At 29.5% G+C, this 20,574-nt stretch overlaps 2 protein-coding genes and 2 non-coding genes across 4 annotated transcripts; all 4 read right to left on the minus strand.

Moving 5' to 3' along the window:
- Positions 1 to 3,540: 3,540 nt before the first annotated feature.
- LOC114178790 (oxygen-evolving enhancer protein 1, chloroplastic) lies at positions 3,541 to 5,182 on the minus strand. The gene is made up of 2 exons (XM_028064880.2): positions 4,873 to 5,182; positions 3,541 to 4,476 (listed from the first exon to the last, which is right to left on the minus strand). Exons 1-2 carry the CDS (start codon positions 5,104 to 5,106, stop codon positions 3,718 to 3,720), a joined length of 993 nt encoding a protein of 330 aa, XP_027920681.1. The 5' UTR covers positions 5,107 to 5,182; the 3' UTR covers positions 3,541 to 3,717.
- Positions 5,183 to 9,458: 4,276 nt separating this feature from the next.
- Positions 9,459 to 9,535, minus strand: LOC114180054 (small nucleolar RNA Z105). The gene has a single exon (XR_003603629.1). It is a non-coding gene; the product is annotated as a small nucleolar RNA Z105 (small nucleolar RNA).
- A 77-nt stretch (positions 9,536 to 9,612) lies between these two features.
- LOC114180017 (small nucleolar RNA SNOR75) lies at positions 9,613 to 9,700 on the minus strand. The gene has a single exon (XR_003603594.1). It is a non-coding gene; the product is annotated as a small nucleolar RNA SNOR75 (small nucleolar RNA).
- Positions 9,701 to 15,299: 5,599 nt separating this feature from the next.
- Positions 15,300 to 16,562, minus strand: LOC114175479 (cold-regulated 413 plasma membrane protein 2-like). The gene is made up of 4 exons (XM_028060234.2): positions 16,271 to 16,562; positions 16,077 to 16,184; positions 15,924 to 15,994; positions 15,300 to 15,803 (listed from the first exon to the last, which is right to left on the minus strand). Exons 1-4 carry the CDS (start codon positions 16,450 to 16,452, stop codon positions 15,556 to 15,558), a joined length of 609 nt encoding a protein of 202 aa, XP_027916035.1. The 5' UTR covers positions 16,453 to 16,562; the 3' UTR covers positions 15,300 to 15,555.
- Positions 16,563 to 20,574: the final 4,012 nt, after the last annotated feature.

Consider the following 20,574-nt stretch of genomic DNA (forward strand, 5'->3'; position numbering starts at 1 on the left):
AACATTAGCTATATTATTAACATACAGTATAAAATAAAAAAAAAATATGTTTATATAAAATTTTAAAAATATAAAACTACAAACTTCAAAACATATATAAATAATAAAGAATAAAATAAAGAAAATGTATGCTAGAACCACTATTTGTAAAATTTAAAATAAAAATAAATATATAAAATGGGAAATGTGACGGTTAAAATAAAAATATACAACTTTTGTATAAAAGTATAAGTTTTAATACGACTTTATCGTTTGAAATTTTGTTTTTTTAACACAACCTATTTCGATAATAATTTTAAAATCTGCCTAGATAGATTATTTTGAAAAAAAAAATTACACCATTTTGAAAAAAAAAATCATGTCTTTTTGTTCGTATAAAAAGCAAAATCTCCAATAGGATTAAGATTTAACAATTTACGATTATGTGAACCCTTCACGATCTTAAGTATAATCTCGATTTTAATTATCTTGGTTGGAGGTATGTACACTTTGAAAGAAAAATTAGAAGCAGTTAAAAGGAGAAAATCAAGATATGGAATAAAGAGAATTGATAATGTTCACTAGTTACGTGTGAAAGTGTAACCATATTTGAATGAATTGGATAAGAAAGATGAAAAGTAGGGGTTGGCGGAGAAAGAATGCAAAGTAAAAGTAGGATTACAGGAAAATTTATGACAAGTAATTATGCACAAAGAGTCTTTTGGCAACAAAACTCAAGAGATAAAAGAAAGAAGTGGTTGATGATAGTAATACAAAATTGATCCATAAAATGATAAGTGTACAACGAGACAGAAAAACCTAAAAGGAATTTTTATAGGTGAATAATATCTATAAAATTCATCATTGGTGTCGTTACATGTGCCACCAACATCAACCTTAGGTGCTCGTTCTTGTTGTTCCGGAGAGTGGTTAGAGTTTGCTCATTTTGCCATAAAAGGATGCATATTTGGCACCTGTGGTGCAAGTGGCTGGTTAGAGGAAGGTCTACCGCCTGGTGAACATAGGTATAACTTCTTCTTCAGGGTTTCGTATTCTTTGGAATTGTTTACAGAATCAAGATCATGAAAAAATATTTTTCGGCAAATATTCTTTAAATGTGTGAAGACAAAAATATACATTTCTTTAAGTTCATAGTAATGCAATTAATATTATTTTGTCTCAATTACCTTCTTTTTGGATAAAAAGAGATATTATGTATGTGTAGATTTTTGAAGAAGTTTATCTTGTTGGTCTAGAGGAGTGCAAAAATCATTTACAATGACATATTTTGTTAAAAAAAAGTGGAAAAATCACTTACACATTTAGACCTTTATAAAAAATTTTATATATGGCTTAAAAGCATTTGTATCAATGAAAGGCAATTTCACTTGGCAAAGGTTTTTATGAATTTTCTTTTTTTCTATAGAAGACATGTCAAGGGTTTTGGTTGTTGGAACTTGGAATTTATCTCCTAACAACATTCTTCATGCTTTTTCTTGGACAAAAGATTTTGTCTCAGTTTCCATGAAACTCACGAAAACTCAATGTTGGGCTCACATTCATGACCTTCCTTTAGAGCATTAGAAGCCGAAAACAATTTTCCCTTAACATGGGAATGGGTACACCTTTATCTTTAGATGATTATACCAAGAATAAGTTTCAAGGTTTTTTTGCATGTGTTTTAGTTGATGTTTCTTTGTTATCTAATTTGCCTAATCAAATTTCGGTGGAAAGACCATGATTTGTGTTTATTGGTCATGTGGAATATGAGAAATTGTCTCTACTTTGTTCAAAATGTAAAATGTTTGGTCATGATCTATCTAATTTTAAACAGTTACAACATGATGTCAATGTTATTTTTGGTGGGAAAAAAACAATTGATGCAAAAATACAACAACATTGTCGTCCTAAGGTGGTTGGTGTACAGGATGGGACTAAAGGCTCTTTAGCTCAAGTGGTGGAGCCTATGGTGGAGTCTATGATAGGACCTGCAATGGAGCTTGTGGTGGAGTTTATGGTGGAGCATGTGATGGAGCCTGTTGCTCAATCACAGACTAAGCCAATGATAGTTAATCACGATAATATTTGTGTTGTGAATGAATGTTCTAGTGTTAAGAATCTTGATGATGGCGTGCCAGTGGAATAATTTCTTGGTTGGTTGACTTTTTTGGAGGATGTCACTCCCATTATCAATAGGTCACATAGTTTACAAAAATTTTATATTCAACTCATAGTAGTTCAGTGTTAGTTCCTAATCCTTTGACGTCTAAGAAGACTCATTTTTATGAATAAATTAAAAATAGCTTATAAATGTGTTAATATGTATAAGAGGGAAGACTCTAATACTCAGAAGGATTATGAGTCGATTTGATGAGAGGAAAGATTTTGTTAATCCTATTTATAATTAATTATTTTTTTGATATGTTATTCTTTTCTATAAGAGTTAAAGCTTATAATTCTAATATTTATCTTGTTTTACTTTGACTAATGTAAAATGGTGTGTAATTTTTATTATTTTCATTAAAAACTTGTTGAATCAGAAGAACCATATAATAAAAGAATTAGTCCCTTAATTACTTTAAATGATGATGTGAAAGTTATTAAAAAAACATAATAACATTTACCGTATTTTAAATAAAAATAATAAAATATACTTGTTCCTTAATATTAATTATAATATCATTTCTATATTAATTATAAAATCTCACAATTTTTTGACACACAATAAGTGTCACCTATTTAATAGAAATATTAAACTAGAGGACTCATTAAAAAATATAAAAATATTTAATAGAAAAAAAAATAATTGAAACTCAATTTAAAATATTTAAATTTATGAAAAGTTTGATGATTGATTAAGCCTTTAATTTAAATTCTATATCATTTTTTGTCTTAACTTTTGTATGTATTGTATGTACTTTAAATGTTAGAAATCTATACGTTTATGTTTTATTTTATATTTTAGCATCATACAATCATATATTATATTTTTTAATAAGGTTCTATATGTTATTTAATTATTACAATAAATTTAATAATATCGGTATGTCAAACCATCCAATTAATTAGTTGAATAGCCGTTCCATTTTAAAACATTGCAAACAAAATATGCACTCGTTTGCCTAAAAGGCCCCTTGTGTTCTGTAAATTATCGTGATCTAAAAGGAGATGATAATGAATCATTGTAGTATTTCATTGACCATCCTAGTTGATGCTATATTTCAGCAATTTCGGTATTGTTTGTCTGTCTAATACCCCTTCCAAAATGCTATATAGTCTAATTACTTAACTTAGTTGAAAATATATCATGATGATCATAAACTGTTTGATAATTTCTCCAACCGAGAACTGAGAAAGTATGGACATATATTTGCTGTCAATCAACCGAATATAGAACATGAATAGTATCCTATTCAAGTTCATAGGATGGAAAACCTCAGTTCTCTGCAGAGGTCAATTACAATCCTCTTCAAATGCAGTGTTTCCCTGGTTACTAACATATTATACGGCGCAATTGCAACTACTGAGAACTTAGGCTCCAAAACACACACACACCATCAATTTAAAACTTGAAATTTTAAGCATTGTAATTGGAGGTCGATATAATAATATACAACCATGATAGTACTCTGAGTAGTGCTAGGAAAGTTGGGTCTAGGGATAATGCAGCAACACGATGGAGTCACAACAAAATCTGAGCCAACAAAAAACACAAAAGAAAGCATGAAAGAAAACACTCTATGACTCAAGCTGAGCGTACCAGATGCCCTGGATCTTGACATCCTTAGGGGCCTTTGCTCCCAAATCAGTGTCAGATGGCTGAACACTCTCGAACACACCAATAACCTCACCAGTCTCAGGCTTGGTCTTGGTCACACTCAAGGTGATTTTCCCCGTCGATGACGACGCACTTTTGTTGTTTTCCTTCGCAAGTTCCTCCTCATCTCCTCTTCCACCAGCAGGCAAAGCAACAGCATTGTCATAACCTGTTGAAGCACCTCTTCCCTTGGGGTCCAAGAAAGAGCTTCCACGGTACGATGGCACCAGAAACTGCCCCCCAAAGCTCTCTGGCTTCCCTGACGCCACCAACTGCTTGATGGTGAAGAGGAATGGTACACGTTCGCCACCGGGTAGCTGAACCGTCACGGCGGCGTAGTCGATGCCATCTTTCTCCTCGAACTTGACTGTGCCATCAGGAGACACCTCAAAGGGTCCCTCGATCTCATCAAGAGTGTAGGTCAAACGTGTCATGAGCTTTGTGTTTTGGAACTCTAGTGGCGCGTTCTTGGCCACACCCTCAGCCTTCACTGTGAATGAAGTAGGCTCAAGGCATAACTTCTTGGCGTTGTATTTGCCTGCCTTGAAGGCAAATGAGTCCACTCCACCATCAATGGTTGGACACTGATTTGCTGTTCCTGTCCCCTTCACTTCCAGGTAGGTCTTGCTCTGGATTTCGTCGAAGGTTAGCCTCTTTGGAACACCTTCAGCACTTGCCCCCTGAAGGTTTTCATAGCTCACTCAAATTAGTTCTTTTACATTAGCTCACTCTACTTTTGCTTAAAATCTCTCAGAACTCACAAGCCATGTGTTCGACTCTAAACAATATATTTGGTGAGTTCTAACAAAAACTGTGCTAAAACATTGATGTGCATCTGATGTATCCTACCAAAACGTAGAGAAGAAAAGCAAAGACAATTCAGCGTTCGATAAGAAAGATGAACATGGGTGCTCTTAGGCCTAACCTTGAACTTTACTATGAAACTATATGTTACTACCATGTGGGACTTCCCAACAAACAACATATGCAAAATAGAAAACAAGAGTAAAATTGTGGGGAAGTTGATGTAAATAATAGATTATGTTAGGAAAATGGTAGAAAAGAAGAGTACATACAGAGACAACAAGAGCAGAGGTGGCAAGGGCGAATCCTGCAATTTTTGTCGCGTCAACACACTTTTGAGCTAAGTCCTTAAGATCAGTCTGAAGGGAGCATGAAAGCTTAGCTCCAGCAGGTTCCAAACCAAAAGCCTTTGAAATGGAGTGAGGGGACTTTAGCTGCAAAGTGTTGGTTCTGCCCAACTTGGTGGGTTGCATGAAAGTAGCTGCTGCTTGTAGTGACGCTGCCATTGCCACCGATTCCTCACTCTTTCTCTGTGTGAGGTGTTGAAAGAAAGCAGTTTGTAAGTGTTTTTGGAGAGTGGAGAGAGTACAATTATTTGGTGGCTATGGTGTGAGTAAGATAACGGATAGGATAAGGTCATCTCCTATTGGATGGTTCGTGCTAATGCCAATGTTGCCACATTGCAAGCTTCTCAATTGGGATCAAGATACTATCTGTCACCATTTTGATGACTAGGATCACATCCACCACAAACTACGACGCTTCAAAATAAACAGGAACATGGATCCCCAACACGAACCACGAATCCTTGTTTGAGGAGAATCATGGTCCAAAAAATTGGATATTATAGTAATGGTTTAGTTATGAAACATATATTTGAGAAAATAAAAATAATAAAATATTGAGTCAATGATAAAATATATCTTTATACTATTATTCTCCTTAGTATTTTTCTGTATTGCAATCAAAAACAATTCAACAATCGTAAAAGTATTCAACATAACAAACTTCATCAAAAACTCCACACTTTTTATGTATAAGAAATGTTCATCATAAATGTTTTTTCTCAATAATTTTTTTCTACTATATACAGTTTCTAATGCCATGTTGTCTCTTCCTATGTCATTCTCATTTTACTTCATCTCAAATAGTCTTTAAATAGTTGCGACATGTATTTTTTATATGTAATAGTGAAAATTAAGAATAAAGACTTTAATCATACGACTAAAAGTTAACATGATTTCTTATTTATATTACTCTTGCTTCATATAAAAATTTTAGTACACAATTTGATGAAGACCATATTATTACAATGCATATTCATTATAATTATCTCGCTTTTTTTATTAAAACGCACACACACACACACATATATATATATATATATATATATATATATATATATATATATATATATATATATATATATATATATATATATTGTGTGATTTAAAAAATAATAAATAATCAAATAAGTTTTTGAAGTAACTCGTTTTAATAAATATAGTAAATAGCGTAGTACATGATCTTAACCGCTTAACATTATGAAATAGTGCAGATATTTTTATTATTCAGTATTTTGTAATATAAACTTAGTTAGATATTTGTTATAAACTACATTTTTAATTTTAGTTAATATTTCAACCAATAATATATTAAAAATATAAAGAAATTTATTCATTAAATTTAGAACGAAAGCAAGTATTAAAATTATAAATATAAATACTAAGTTATCTAGATAATTAAGGATACCTGTTTAATGTTAATTATAGAAAATATTTTGGTAGTTTATTTTAATTCCTTTCACCTTGTGAGAGAATGTAAATATGCTTATTATGCAATTAATGATTTTTTATTAATTGAGATAAGAAACAAAGTATATATTAAGTATAAAAAATGTAACTATCAAATTTCAGTTTATTTATTTACAGTTTATGCAGAATCATTCGGAAGTGCACCTGTGAAATGTTGTCAGCGTGTTTCGTTTGTATCTAATAGTAATTAATAACTTTAGTGTAAATATCTACACGGCTCAATATTAATCTTGATAAGTTATTCTGACATCATCATTTTAATCTACATATTAATTAATAAATTTAGTGTCAATATGATACGCATATATCGATAAACACTAATTGTTGTATGATTTAATTTAGTTTAATTTTTATATACCACCACGGCAGAAAAAGAAAACAAGGTTTTAACTTTTTTAGCTTATTTTGTTGTTGATGAGCTGTCACTGAAAACACTAATAATGGTTGATAACTGTTGGAGACTTTCAAGGTTAGTTGTTATTTACAATTGTCTTGAAAGGACTGTGATTGGAATAATAGCGTTGTTATATTTGTTGTTTTGCTATTACTTGCGACTACTATTTTTTCCAAAGACAACTATTAGTTTGAATGGTCGTTGAATTGGTGATATGATGCTTGTAATAATAAACATTGTCGTATGTATTTTACTTTAATATTGATTTTATTTAATAACTACCTTCAACTTGTATCAATGCAAAATTTACGGTCCAAAATTCCAAGATCCTTTAAAATCATTATTAGAGTGCACTTAAGTATAACCAAAATTATTCATTAATCAATGTGAATATAAATGGTTTAGTAAAAAATTATAAAGACTCTCTTAAAATATTTACTGTATTCTTTTTATTTGTTGTCATTTTTTTTCAATTATATATATAAGAATTATTTTCTTGTTATTTTTTTCTATTTATTATCTAAATTTACTGTATTATTAAAATTATTTTAAATTTCTTAACAACAATATAAAAATTCACTCATTAAATATACATTAATATAATTATATTCTTGGTTTCTAACATTTATACTTCAAAGTAATTTAAGTTTAAGGTGTGAGATTTAAGAAAAAATTTCAACCAAGTATAATAGAAAAGGATATTAATAATATGTTCCCATATTTATTAGTTAGAAGGTTAAGAGATGAATAATTTGAAGGTGATTAAAGTGTTTAGTTGTAAGAATTTGAGAAAAAGAAAAAGAAAGATATTAAAGAATTTTATTATTTTTTCATCCTCTCGTATACAAAGATTTAAAGAATATTTGGATAAGATTACCATAATGTCTTTCATTTTTTTTCTTAATTTAAGTTAATTGACATGCATGTATTTTTAATTTATGATGTTTTTTTAATTTAGGTAATTTAATGAAGTAAATCATCACTAATAAAGTAAAAATATAACTTTTAAAATTATGTTTACAACAATAATTAATACTTCAAATTTCTAAACTGGTTACCAAAATTTTTTTCAATATGTAAATACATTGTATTTTATTATGTTTTTATTAAAATAATTATTTTTTCAATTTATTCATTAATTTTGTTTATAAAATAAATTTATTTTAGATTACTTTCAACATAAATTTGATAATCTTGTTTTTCTTTCAATTAAATTATTTTTAATCTAACACATCAATTAAATTACTCACAAACTACACTCCGATCTACAAAATTACTCCATCATATTTAAGTTTTTTTGTTATCAAAACAATATAATAAAAATTAATAACAAAAATACAAATTTATATTAGTTCTAATAAAAAATTATTACTTCTAAAATTACTAAAAATAAAATAAAATTCCCATGTACATAAATTATTTCTCACCTTACATAAATATATTATATTATTCATTTCTTTTATAAATAATTTTCTTATAATTTCATTCGTTCAATATAATCTAAGTTTTTTTATCTACTAAACTTTTTCTAATGTCTACAAACTTTCACAACCTTTATTTTCTAACTCACTTCAAAACCATCTCCAAATTTTTTAAAACAACACTACGAGATATATTTTGATTGAAAATTGTTTGGGTTAATTATTTTCTTGAATGCATTATAATTACTTAAGATATTTGTATTTACAAATCAATATAACATTAGGTGAAAACAAATACAATCATATACGTTTTGGGTAATGATATGTATTGAATTTCGTATATTACCATTGATTTACGAGTGCTAATTTAGTAGGTTTAACAAACCTAGATCATTATTAAATATGATTACAGGATCAAAAAAATTGAGATGAACACAATTTCAGATCTACACTATTGTGTTGGGCTTAATCTAATTTCAGCAACCAAAACAACATTTAAAACTATAAATGGTAACTAAAATTGTGTTACTCAACAAAAAAGACTTAAATTTTGATTGATATATATATATATATATATATATATATATATATATATATATATTCTACTTTTACCTTCATTTCTTATGGCTAGCTTTTAATCAATTTAATTCATCTAAAAAAAATTCTTTATTCAATATTACAATTTAGTAACCACCTTTATAAATTCAAATTATTACTCATAATAATAAAAAAAATTAATTTTTTAAAAAATTGCTTTTTGAATTAAAATAATTATTTATAATAAAAAAAAATAGTTTATATAGTAAAAAAGCTTACACAAATTATTTATTTTTATAATTGAAGAAAAATTATTTTATAATTTATTAAATTAAATTTTGGGTTACTATTAAAAAAAGAGAACATAAGCAAGGTTAAAACATAATTACTGTACCCCACCATACAATCAGCAATTACCGTAACAAAACCCAATAGAATTTTCCAAGATTCAACATCCCTTATCTTCCTCAGAGGACATAAAAGTAGTTCTGAATAAGCATTCACCAATTACAAACTAAACAAAATACAAGAAATCACCAACAAAAACAAGTAAAATATTTGATAAAAATAATGAAAAACAAAAAGAAAATGGAACAATTGCGTTTGAAACAAAACCGTCGAAAACTCAACACTCCCCACACCACCGATACCATCAACGCTACACATTCAAAAACTAATTAAAAAACCGGCATTCAGAATGAGTAGGAGGATTAGATTCATCATATGAATAATCATATGAACATATTCGAAAGTATCCTCAACATGCCAAATAATCACTAAGAATAATTAATTACACAACTTATAGAAAAAATAAATTAAATAACTTAATGGGAGGGAAGGGTGGAATCCTCTCAGACAAATGCCTCGATTTGTCGTCAGAATTGTAAGAATGGATTAGATCGGACTCGTCATCATAATTTGATCATCACCGAGAAAACCACACCTTCGCGTGAGTAGAAACGATTGTAAAACAGTATAAACTAAATCAAATCAAGTAAATCGGACAAATAAATACGAAACACGAAATAGACTAAAAATAACAACAAAATTTTAAAAGATGACATTGTGTTCATGCTTCTTGCGCAAATGGATTGTTAAAGAGGGATCACCGTTTCGCTTTTATAGGCGTTTGGATCTGTGAAGGAAGATTTAGGGTTTGGCACAACCACAAGGGTTTAATGGCTCCATTTACTGGGCCACAAGTTCAATGGGCCTGATCGATCGTCTTAAAGCTCATTCTACTTACATCTCATATTCCACGTTTTTTTAACACTCCCAAAATACTCCTATCTTCTCTCATCCAATATTATCATTTTTTTTTCTTACATTTTGTGAAAAACTATTTTTTTAAAATAATTTTTATTTTAATCTTTTGTAATTAAAATAGGTTAAATCATTCTAGAGGTTTCCATTTTTGTAGTAAAATCTCAAGTAGGTCCTCTCATTTTTATTTGACTCAATTGAGTCCCTATTTTGGAAAATTCGTTGCAATTAGGTTCTTTCCGTGTTAGTAGTAGAGTAACGGTGTTAACTATGTGCACGTGTCAGCATGTGGTTTTTATTTATTTATTTATTTATAATTTTTTTTAAAAATAGTTAACAAAAATTGTCACATGTCAATCTGACATTGTGCCACATGGCAGAGAGTGTGATGGCTACTCTTTAGAGTGTTTCACTCGTTTAAGGAAGACTAAGACAACAGGGTTTACGAACAGGGGTTATTCCCATATATATATATAATATGGATGTTACTTTTGTGCTTCATTTAATTTTGCGTATCAGTCAAGTTTCAGGTCTGTGCCTGAGGCCTGGACCAGAAAGCTTTCATGGCGAGGGCAGAAACGGAAGCAGGTACAAATAGAAGAAGGCCCAGAATAGCCAAGCCGAAGGGGTCCAATCAGTTGCGTAATGTCCGGTATCAGGTATCTTTTAGTAATCCACATCTTAGGAAGTGTCACATGTCACTATTCGATATGAAAAGTCTCAATGTATTATTTTTTATTTTATCTCAATTTGGTCCCAATTTTTTTAAAACTAAATCAATTTCATCCCTAAATCAAATTTAATTTTTATATAAATTTTATAATGGTATTTTTATTATAATTGATATTTTTAACACAATTAAGTTTATTTAAATATATATTTTGCATTGAACTTTATTTAATTATTGTTTTAAATATTTATATATCAAAATTTTATAGACAAAGGTTAGAATTGGTTTAAAAATAATAAATTTATAAATTGATTTGTAAAATTTTAAATAAATATATTTATTTTAAATTTTTATAAAATTGTTTTAAAATTTTATATTTGAATTTATAAAGTTTTTATTTTCAAAGCAACTCTAACATTTATCTATAAATTATAGATAAATAAATATTTAAAATAAAATTTAAATAAAATTCAATACAAAATACACATTTAAATAAACTTAATTATGTTAAAAATATAAATGATAATAAAAATACCATTGCAAAATTTATATAAAAATTAAATTTGATATAGGGATGAAATTGATTCAGTTTTAAAAAATTTGGGACCAAATTGAGACAAAATAACAAATACAAATACTATATTGAGACTTTTCACACCCAATAGTGACACAGACACAAGGCACTGCCACATCACACTGTCTCTACCACGTGGCACAATGTCAGATTGACATGTGATCATTTTTTTATTTTTAAAAAAAATTATAAAAAATTAAAAAAAAATTAAAAAAAAATCAAAAAAACCACGCGTTGAAACGTGGTAGATAGTTAACATTGTTGTTGTACTACTAACGTAAAGGATCTGATTGGAACGAATTTTTCACTCAATTGAGTCAAATAAAAATGAGGGGAGCTACTTGAGATTTCACTACATAATTTGGGACCTATGGAATGATTTAACTATCAAAATAATATGAAAAGGATAAAAAATAGGGATGGCAACTAGGCGGGACGGGGATGGGTTTCGCGATCTCATATCCATCCCCATAAAAAAAATGTCATCCACATTCCCATCTTCAAATTCAACGGGTACCAAAATTTTGTCTCATCGTCATCCCCACTAGATAATGGGGTATATACTCATACTCGTACCCGTTTTCTGAATGTTTCAACATTAATTAATTAATTTTTATAAAATAATAAAAAGTTACAGTAAAGGAAACATAGTATTATCAAATATTTAATATTAAGAAATTAGAACTATATACATTTTAAATTAGAATGCCAAATAAAGTTTTATGAAAAACAAAACATTTATTAAATTTGCAAACATTAATGAAACCTAGTTTATAAAATTTAAAAATATTTTTAAAAAATATAAAATAAAAACAAATATTCAAATAAAATATAGTTTAAATGTTTGTTTACTTGATTTTTTTAAATTCTAATGAATCTCTTTTTTATACACTAATAAAGAATATAATACATCACTTGATCAAAATCACGCAAAGAATAAAGATTAAACTAATAATAATAATAAAATTTTAACATAGATCTTATATCTTTTAAACTTTCAATATATGTTGGATTGCGATAAAAAAAATTTATGGTAATTGAATTAAATTTTTATATTATAGTAAATAAAATTTATTTATACAATTATAATGACAAAATCACAGTATGATAATGAGTATAAAATAAAAAATAATTATAACCAATATACCAAAACAATATTCTACATGATAAAAATAAACAACAAATAAAAATATTAAAAAATTATCAAATGTGTGTCTTAAAAATAATTTGAGAGACTATTAAATTAAAACACACTAAGGAAAATAAATATATAATTAAGGATATGATGTAATAAAACTTTTCAAATATCAACATAGTACATGGAGAAAATAGTGAAACAAGAGTTTTTTAAATGAAACAAAAATAAATAATAATAGACTAAAGAAGATAAATTTTTTATATTATCTAGTAAATGAAAAGATTATGTTATTAAACACTTAAATTGAGAGTGTTAAACATTTTCATGTGAAAGAAAAATATAAAATAAATAAAAATAGGCTTAATACCAAATTTGGTCCTCTAATTTTATTTGAATTTTTAAAAGGACCCTAATTTTTCATTTGTTCAATTTAGTCCTCCAATTTCTTAAAAATATTCAATTTAGTCTTTTCCGTTAAATTGATGTTGACGTCGTATCCACGTGTCATGTTATTGTCACAGTCCTATCTTTTTTTTAAAATGAAGCAATTTGGTTCTTCTCCAATTTGAGACTAATTTAGTAATTAAACTTAATTATAACTTATATAAACATGTTAAAATGATTTTTAAACATTTATATATCAAAATTTCACCTAAATATTCAAATTATTATTTTTTTTTTACATTTTTACATTAAAAAAATCCCTATTTAAACTTATAATTTTTTTAAAATATTAAAAATGTAAATGTAAAGTGACACTTGTAATTTTTAAATGTTCAATGTGACAAATATTTTTAATGTTACAAGTGTAACTTTATATTTACATTTTTCAATATTTTAAAAATATTATAAGTTTAAATAGGGATTATTTTTATGTAAAAATGTCAAAATAAAATAATTTAAAAATTTAGATGGAGTGATTTGATATATAAATTTTTATTGAAAAATTTAACATGTATATATAAATGTATATATAAGTTGTAATTAAGTTTAATTACTAATTTGGTATCAAATTTGAGAGGGACCAAATTGCTTCATTTTAAGAAAAAAGAGGACCAAAATGGATAAAATTATAAATAAGGGGACAAAATTGAAAACAAGCACAGTCAGGTGACAATAACATGACATGTGACACTGTACGGACACGATGTTAATGTCAATCTAACGAAAAAGACTAAATTGAAAATTTTAAAAATTGGAGGACTAAATTGAACAAATGAAAAATTAAGGATCTTTTTAAAAATTCGAATAAAATTAGAGGACCAAATTAGGTATTAAGCCATAAAAATATTAAAAAATAATAGAAATATTCAAATGTGAAAAATAAAAAATATTTAATTAACATACATCATTTACACAAAATTGCATCAAGATTATGATAAGATGAAAAATATATTCGGAGATGCGAATAAATTTCATGACAACTCAAACAATTAGAAGGAATAAAAAATAGAAAGTGTGTTGTAATATTGACTTTTTTTGGCAGGCTCGACGAACTGAATGGGCCTGACGAATCGGACAAGCCTGATGAGCTAGACGAGCCCGACGACTTGGATGGACCCGACGACCGAACAGGCTGACGATCATGACGAGTCCAATGACCTGGACGAGTCCGATGAACAAGATGGGCCCAACGACCCAGACAAGCCCGATGATCAAAACGGGCCTAACGACCCTTTTGGGACTTGTCGGGCCCGTTCGACTCATCGGACCCGTCAGGCCCGTCTGTCTGGTCGAGTAAGTCTAACTTGTTGGGCTTGCCTAGCCCGTCCGTGTCGTCAGGCATGTTCGGTTCGTCAGGCCCATGCGGCTTGTTGGGCCTGTTTGTGTCCTCGGGTCCGTCCGGCTCATTGCACCCTCCCTATTCGTCGGCTTGTTTGGGTCATTAAGCTCGTTTGTAATGTTGGGTCCGTCCAGAGCGTTAGGCCCATCTGGATCATCGGGCCCGTCCTAGTCATCGAGCCCTTCCAGCTTGTCGAGCACGTTTGGGTCATCAAGCACGTCCGACTTGTTAGGTCAGTTCGGATCGTCGAGCCTACCAAGCTTGTTGGGCTTGTCTAGCTTGTGTGGGTCGTTCGGCCCGCCCGACTCCTCTAGCTTTTTATGGCACGCCCAACCTGTTTGGATTTTCAAGTCCACCATGTACGTTCGGGTCTTCGTGCTTTCCTTGCATGTCAGGGTAGTCGGGCTTGCCTTGCCTTTCAGTGTAGTCGGGCTTGCCCAATCCAACTAAGTTGGTTGGTCCTTTTGGATCGTTCGGGTCCTCTTGTCTGCTAGGCCTGTCCGAGTCGTCGAGTCCCTAATCCACTAGAGAAGGAGCTTTGAGGACTGAGATTGTTGTTTGACCCCCCTCATTTGAGAGCCTCTTAAAAGGAGGCTTAATGAAGAATGGGTCATGGCCTATGAACTAGGAGGCAAATTAACATCTCTAATAAAAAGTATGGACATATTTTAATTTATATATAATATGTTGGGTTTAACAAAGCTTGTAGATGAAAATTGGAAATTACTTCCTGCACCTATCATTTTCTTCCCGCACCCCGTCATTTTAGTTAATTTCAGTTTTATCCTTCAAACATTTTTTTGAAATATGTGTCAACGAAGAAAACAACAAAGGAATGGTGCTTCATCGTTGTTCACTGGTTGGTGCCTTTTGACATTGTTGAGTTGCTGAAGGAGCGTTGTTGCTCTTTGAAGAAGAAGACGCATAGCTGAAGGTAATAGCCAGGTATTATAAAATTATTTCTTGTTTTCAATATTTGCATCTTTTATATTTATTTTTTATTTTATTAACCAAAGTTTACCGACTGTTTCTTAAATAAATTTGAAGACTAAAAAAAAGTCAATAGAATTAAAATCATTTTTTCCATCCACGAAAATTCAGGCAAATTGGTTATTAGCTATTTTCTGCCTTAATATTCCAAAATAGTGTTCAGAATAAATTTTGCATGAGAGGATTGGTTCAATGTTCAGAACTGTCGAGTGAAATTATTTTCTATAACTCTACATTGGTGTGGTGATGGAGTTGTTTTGTGAAGGCTTGTATCAAACCCCACCATCTAAAATTTATTTTCCTAAAAGATTACATCATCATCAACGGTTATGCCTCATATTTTTTTTCTTTGATGTCAATATGCTTTATACTTAATGGAGAATGAATGCACAAATAGGATAGACTATGAGGAGGAGAATGCCTATAGTATTTGATATTCCATGTTTCTGTGTGAAAGAATTTCTGAATCCCCCAGAAGCCCTTATATGTTCTTGTAGTAGGTAACAACCAATGAAAAGATCAATCGCTAATCCAATCCAGTTATTCCTCAACTTCTTAGCAAATATGTCGGGCGCTGCTATCAAAATAAGAATCATTGAGCCAGGAATTTCAAGCCAATCTGCACATTATTTACGACAATAGTTATACAGAATTGGTCATGTATATTGGAACAAACTATGAATAAGTGAAGTTTTTGAACTTAATATATGTTGTTAGGCTTAGAAACAGTTGAGCGTACCAGGGAAATGTCTAGGAAAGAAAAGCCTGAGCACAACTGCGACGAATGCAATCCATTTTCCCACATTACCTCTGAACGATTATATCCAGTCAATGAATAACTATTGTGTAAAGAGATAACAAAAGAGAGAGAAACTATAAATGCCATTGTCACCTTAAAAAGGAGAACAGTGACTCGGGAAAGCTGAAGAATATGTAAGGCACTAATAACGCCGTCAATATATTCGTCCTCCAGTTTGTACTATCCAGTATCAGTAAATAACTGAAACAAATATTTTTCTAAGAACTCAATTAAATTAATATAAATACTAATCTTATATCTTTTGGAGGCAAGAAATATGAACTTACATCGCAGCGAAGGAAGCGAGCCATTTAAAGAAAGAATCGCCAAGGGCTTTGCCCCCTACCAGGGCTGCATAATGGATGAACTTCTTGGCCGCAAGCTTCAGCTCATTTAGATCGGAATCGATTACGTTATCAACTACATTATCGCTTTTCAAATCCACGTACTCTTGCAATCTTTTACGCATTATGCTTCAGATCTCTGCTCACAATTCACCACCAATGAATGAATGAATGTAACTAACTTGTTGATGTGAAGTGGTGGAGAAAGATAAGGGTGTGAAGGGGAGTTTGAAAGCGAGAAAGTGTGGAATGTTGTGTTATATATGATACGAGGTCCTAACTCGTTGTTTGGACCAATGGTGAGGGAATGTAAGATGATGCGAACTTTCGGATCTCTTCCTTCTCACTCTTTTTATGTTTATCGTGTCCTATTACGGTTTTGTGATCCAAATTGCATTTCGTTCCTTTCTTTCACATGTTGCAAAGTGTCATTAATATTATGTGCAAAATAAACTTTATCTTTTGCATGTTAAAGTATAATTGAATAAATTTGATTTTTTTTTATCTGCTGGAACTAGTCTAAAGTTTGTTTTTTAATGTAATGTTATTTTGATCAAGTTAGGTCACCTCCTACATAGGTGGTACAAGAAACGTAAAAGAAGGATTCTCTGAAGTTGGTTTTCAAATGATGCTTACGTTAGGTTATTACGTACCATGCTCCTACCATTGCGGGTTATTAATTTCATCATTTTAACATCCATTACTTCTTTTGTGTATGATATAATTATTTGATGCTTCTCTTTATGTATGATATAGGTAGTTATAGAGGAAGAATTTGCATGACTAATCTTAATTGGGAATAAATAATGTTTTATTCACTTATAATACATGCATAGTCCATGATACTAAAATTACTCGAGTTAATGAGATGAAAAATTATACGTAATCTAAAATTATTTTCACAATATATATGTCAATCTTGTGTTAAGTATGTACTCGATAAACAACACAATATTTGAGCCAAAGTTATATCAAATTTTAGGTTAGGCTTAATTTTTATGCATTAGGCAATTATAAAAAAGTAATTTTTTCAAATTATGAAATAAACATTTAAGATTCAAAATACATTGTTAATATTTAATTAGAAGGGTGCAGCAGTCTACATGAGTCTTGCCACAATCAGATATTCTTGTCTTTCAAGTTCCAAATTTCATGTTAATATTTTTATAATAAAGAAAACATATTTGAATATGTTGAAGGTTATAAATATTACAACTCTTACCACGTACTTTTGATGTCGAAAAAGGCTGGAGAGAAGAAGGTAAACAATCTTGGGTCTTTTAAGAGAGACAGTTCACCTAGAGATACAATACAAATGAGATATGAGCTCAACCCACATATAAGAGATTAACATCATCTCTAATGCAAAACTTTAAGACAATGAATTTATGGGTCTTCATCCTTATATGATGCTAAACTTTCTCATTTTGTAGTTAATGTGGGATTTAAAATCACACAAATTTTCAACAATCTCCCTCTCAAATATGAGTCCCTGTTCATCCTTACAAAAATTCACCTGTAACTTGCCCGTGTACCTGTTAGGTATCCGCAAGTACCCGTAGATACTCATGAGTATTTAAAAAAAGATATTTTATACATTTTTAAAATAAAATTACAAAAAAACTATTTATATATATAAATAAAATTAAATATAAACTAAATTTTAGTTTTAATTAAATTTAATCTAACAAAATATAATTCTTATTCTTATTTTTATTAAATCTACACTACGCCAAAATTGTCAATCGATTAGAAAGCGCTTTTTTAATTAAGTGCTTTCTATAGAAACACGAACCAAAAGAAAGAGCTTCATAAAATAAGTGTTATCTAATTGTTTTACATAGATAACGTTTTTCTATATAAGCGTCGTCTATATTTTTTTTTTAAATTTTTAGTAGATCAAAAGAGAGCGCTCGTAGAAATAAGTGCAATGTATTGAGATACAAATAGAGAGCATGTAATTGAACAAGCGTTATCTATTGTTTTGATCATTTTATTAATTAAAAGAAAATTGGCGCCCTCACATTTCCTCCTTTGTCAGTGCCTACTCTATTGTCGTGTCCATTCTTTCTGCATCAGCGTTCGTTTTAGCACCACTCTTTCTTTCCGTCTTCGTTTCGTCAACAGTGATTTGCGGCGCCCTCGCAATACCTTTTTCATCAGCGCCCATTCTATTGTTGTGCCCATTCTATTTGCATCGACGCTCGTTTCTGCCGCACTCCTGCTTTCCGTCTTCGTTTATGTGGTGCCCTCCCTTCTTCATCAGCACCATTGTATTTCTGTCGTGCCCATTCATTTTCATTTGCGTTCGTTTCTGTCGCAATTGTGCTTTTCATCTGCGTAGCGTCAACAGTCTAGCTTAATAAAACATAAATTTAATTTTTTACAGGTAATGGGTACCTGCGAATATAGATAGTATGATACTCGCGCTAAACCTGTTTATAAACTGATATTAAAATACCCGCTACCCGCGAATACAACTATCCATCACAAATTTTATCTGTAGGTACCAGTGGGCACAAGTATTTTTGTGATCTTTAAGCGCAACTCATGCATAAGGGACAAGTTTATGGATCTTCATCATTATATGATGCTCAACTTTCTCATTTTTTATTCAAACGTAAGACTTCAAACTTAGATTCCTCACCAAAAGTATCACCTCATCTATTAATGATACAAACTCCCATGATGAAGAGAACAATGAAAAAAAGGATGAAGACAAAAAAAAGTGGAAGAAAAAAATAAACTACGATTAATATTTTTTAGAAATGGTTTTTTATTGAGACTTCTTTTTTCTTTCAACCACTTCAGGAAAACGTAAATTTAGTTTCTAAATAGTTATGTCTGCTCAATTACGATACTAATAACGCGAGTTTATTCGACTACGACGCAAAAGATTAATTTTGAAAAAACTAAATAAACGTAAAATTAGTTTTAGAACTTTTTATTAAATAAATATTCAAGTTATTAAGTTAATAGATACAAACTAAAATGCATATTAAAAATAGATAAAACTAATATTAACTTATTTAACATTTATGTGGACACTAACTAAAAACAATTAAGATAAATATTCAATATAAATAAGGTTATTATCGACGTAACATATACATTATCCTTATTTAATTTTAATATTTTATTTATTTAAGTTAACATTGGATAAATAAATATTAAATATAAAAAAAATTAAAACAAATAAAATTAGTATTGACTTAACATATTTAATTTAATTTTATATTTTATTTATTTAAGTTAACATTTATTTTTTTATATTTTATTTATTTAAGTTAGCATTGATTATCGAACATTAATCATAAAAAATAAAAATAAATAAGGTTAGTACGAGTTTACTAAACATTAATCACGTATATTTTGAATATTCATATTTATTTAAGTTAATATTGTCGATATTATGGGATTAATAAGTATACTAAATTGTCCAAATAATAAGGTGTAAAGTTTAAGTATCATTTTTCATGTATAACACTTGATAATTTTTGTAATTCATCATTTAATTAGACAATAAATTTTACAATAAAAAAAAACATTTTTTTTATTTTTGTAATTGAAATAAATAACTCGATGAATAACTGATTTTATTATTATATTATTTTATTCAAGTTTTTCTCTAAATTATTAGCATTGGCCAAGCCAGCACAATAGTTTTAGAGTAAAACATCTTATGGAAGCTTTTTTTTAGTCTGTGGAAGCGTTTATTCGGCTATGAGAGGAAAGAATATTTTTTCTCTTTCACATTTTTTTAGTCTGACACAAGGAAGGAAAAACAAAATCTGTAACAAGGAGAGTGGATTTTTTTTTAAGCTTACTTTAAGCCACCTTTTCATCTTTTACTTTACATTTTTTAATTAAATATGACATGAAGAATATGTAGTTTTAAAATCGTTGCCTCTGACAATTCTTAAGTCACATCTATAAAATCATGACTTTTTCATATTAAGACAATAATTTTATACATGTTAGTAAGTTTGATATGGTCAAAATTAAAAAATTAGTGTTAGCATCAGTTAAGATGTGCTAAACTGCTTAAAAAAATAATTTAAATTTAATAGTATTTATTATTGAATAAGTCGACACCAGTTAGAGTTCACCTTCAAAAACAAACTTTAACAGGTTGTTTTTAATCTTGTTATATTAGTTTTTTCTCCTGATATACGTAGAGGTGGTAAAATGAGGCAGTCCGGTCAGTTTTGGCTTGACTCGTATGTGATTTGTCAGACTGACCCGCT

The sequence above is a fragment of the Vigna unguiculata genome, chromosome 3 (assembly GCF_037176805.1).
Source record: "Vigna unguiculata cultivar grain cowpea cultivar isolate G323 ecotype 2 chromosome 3, ASM3717680v1, whole genome shotgun sequence".
Lineage (NCBI taxonomy): Eukaryota > Viridiplantae > Streptophyta > Magnoliopsida > Fabales > Fabaceae > Vigna > Vigna unguiculata.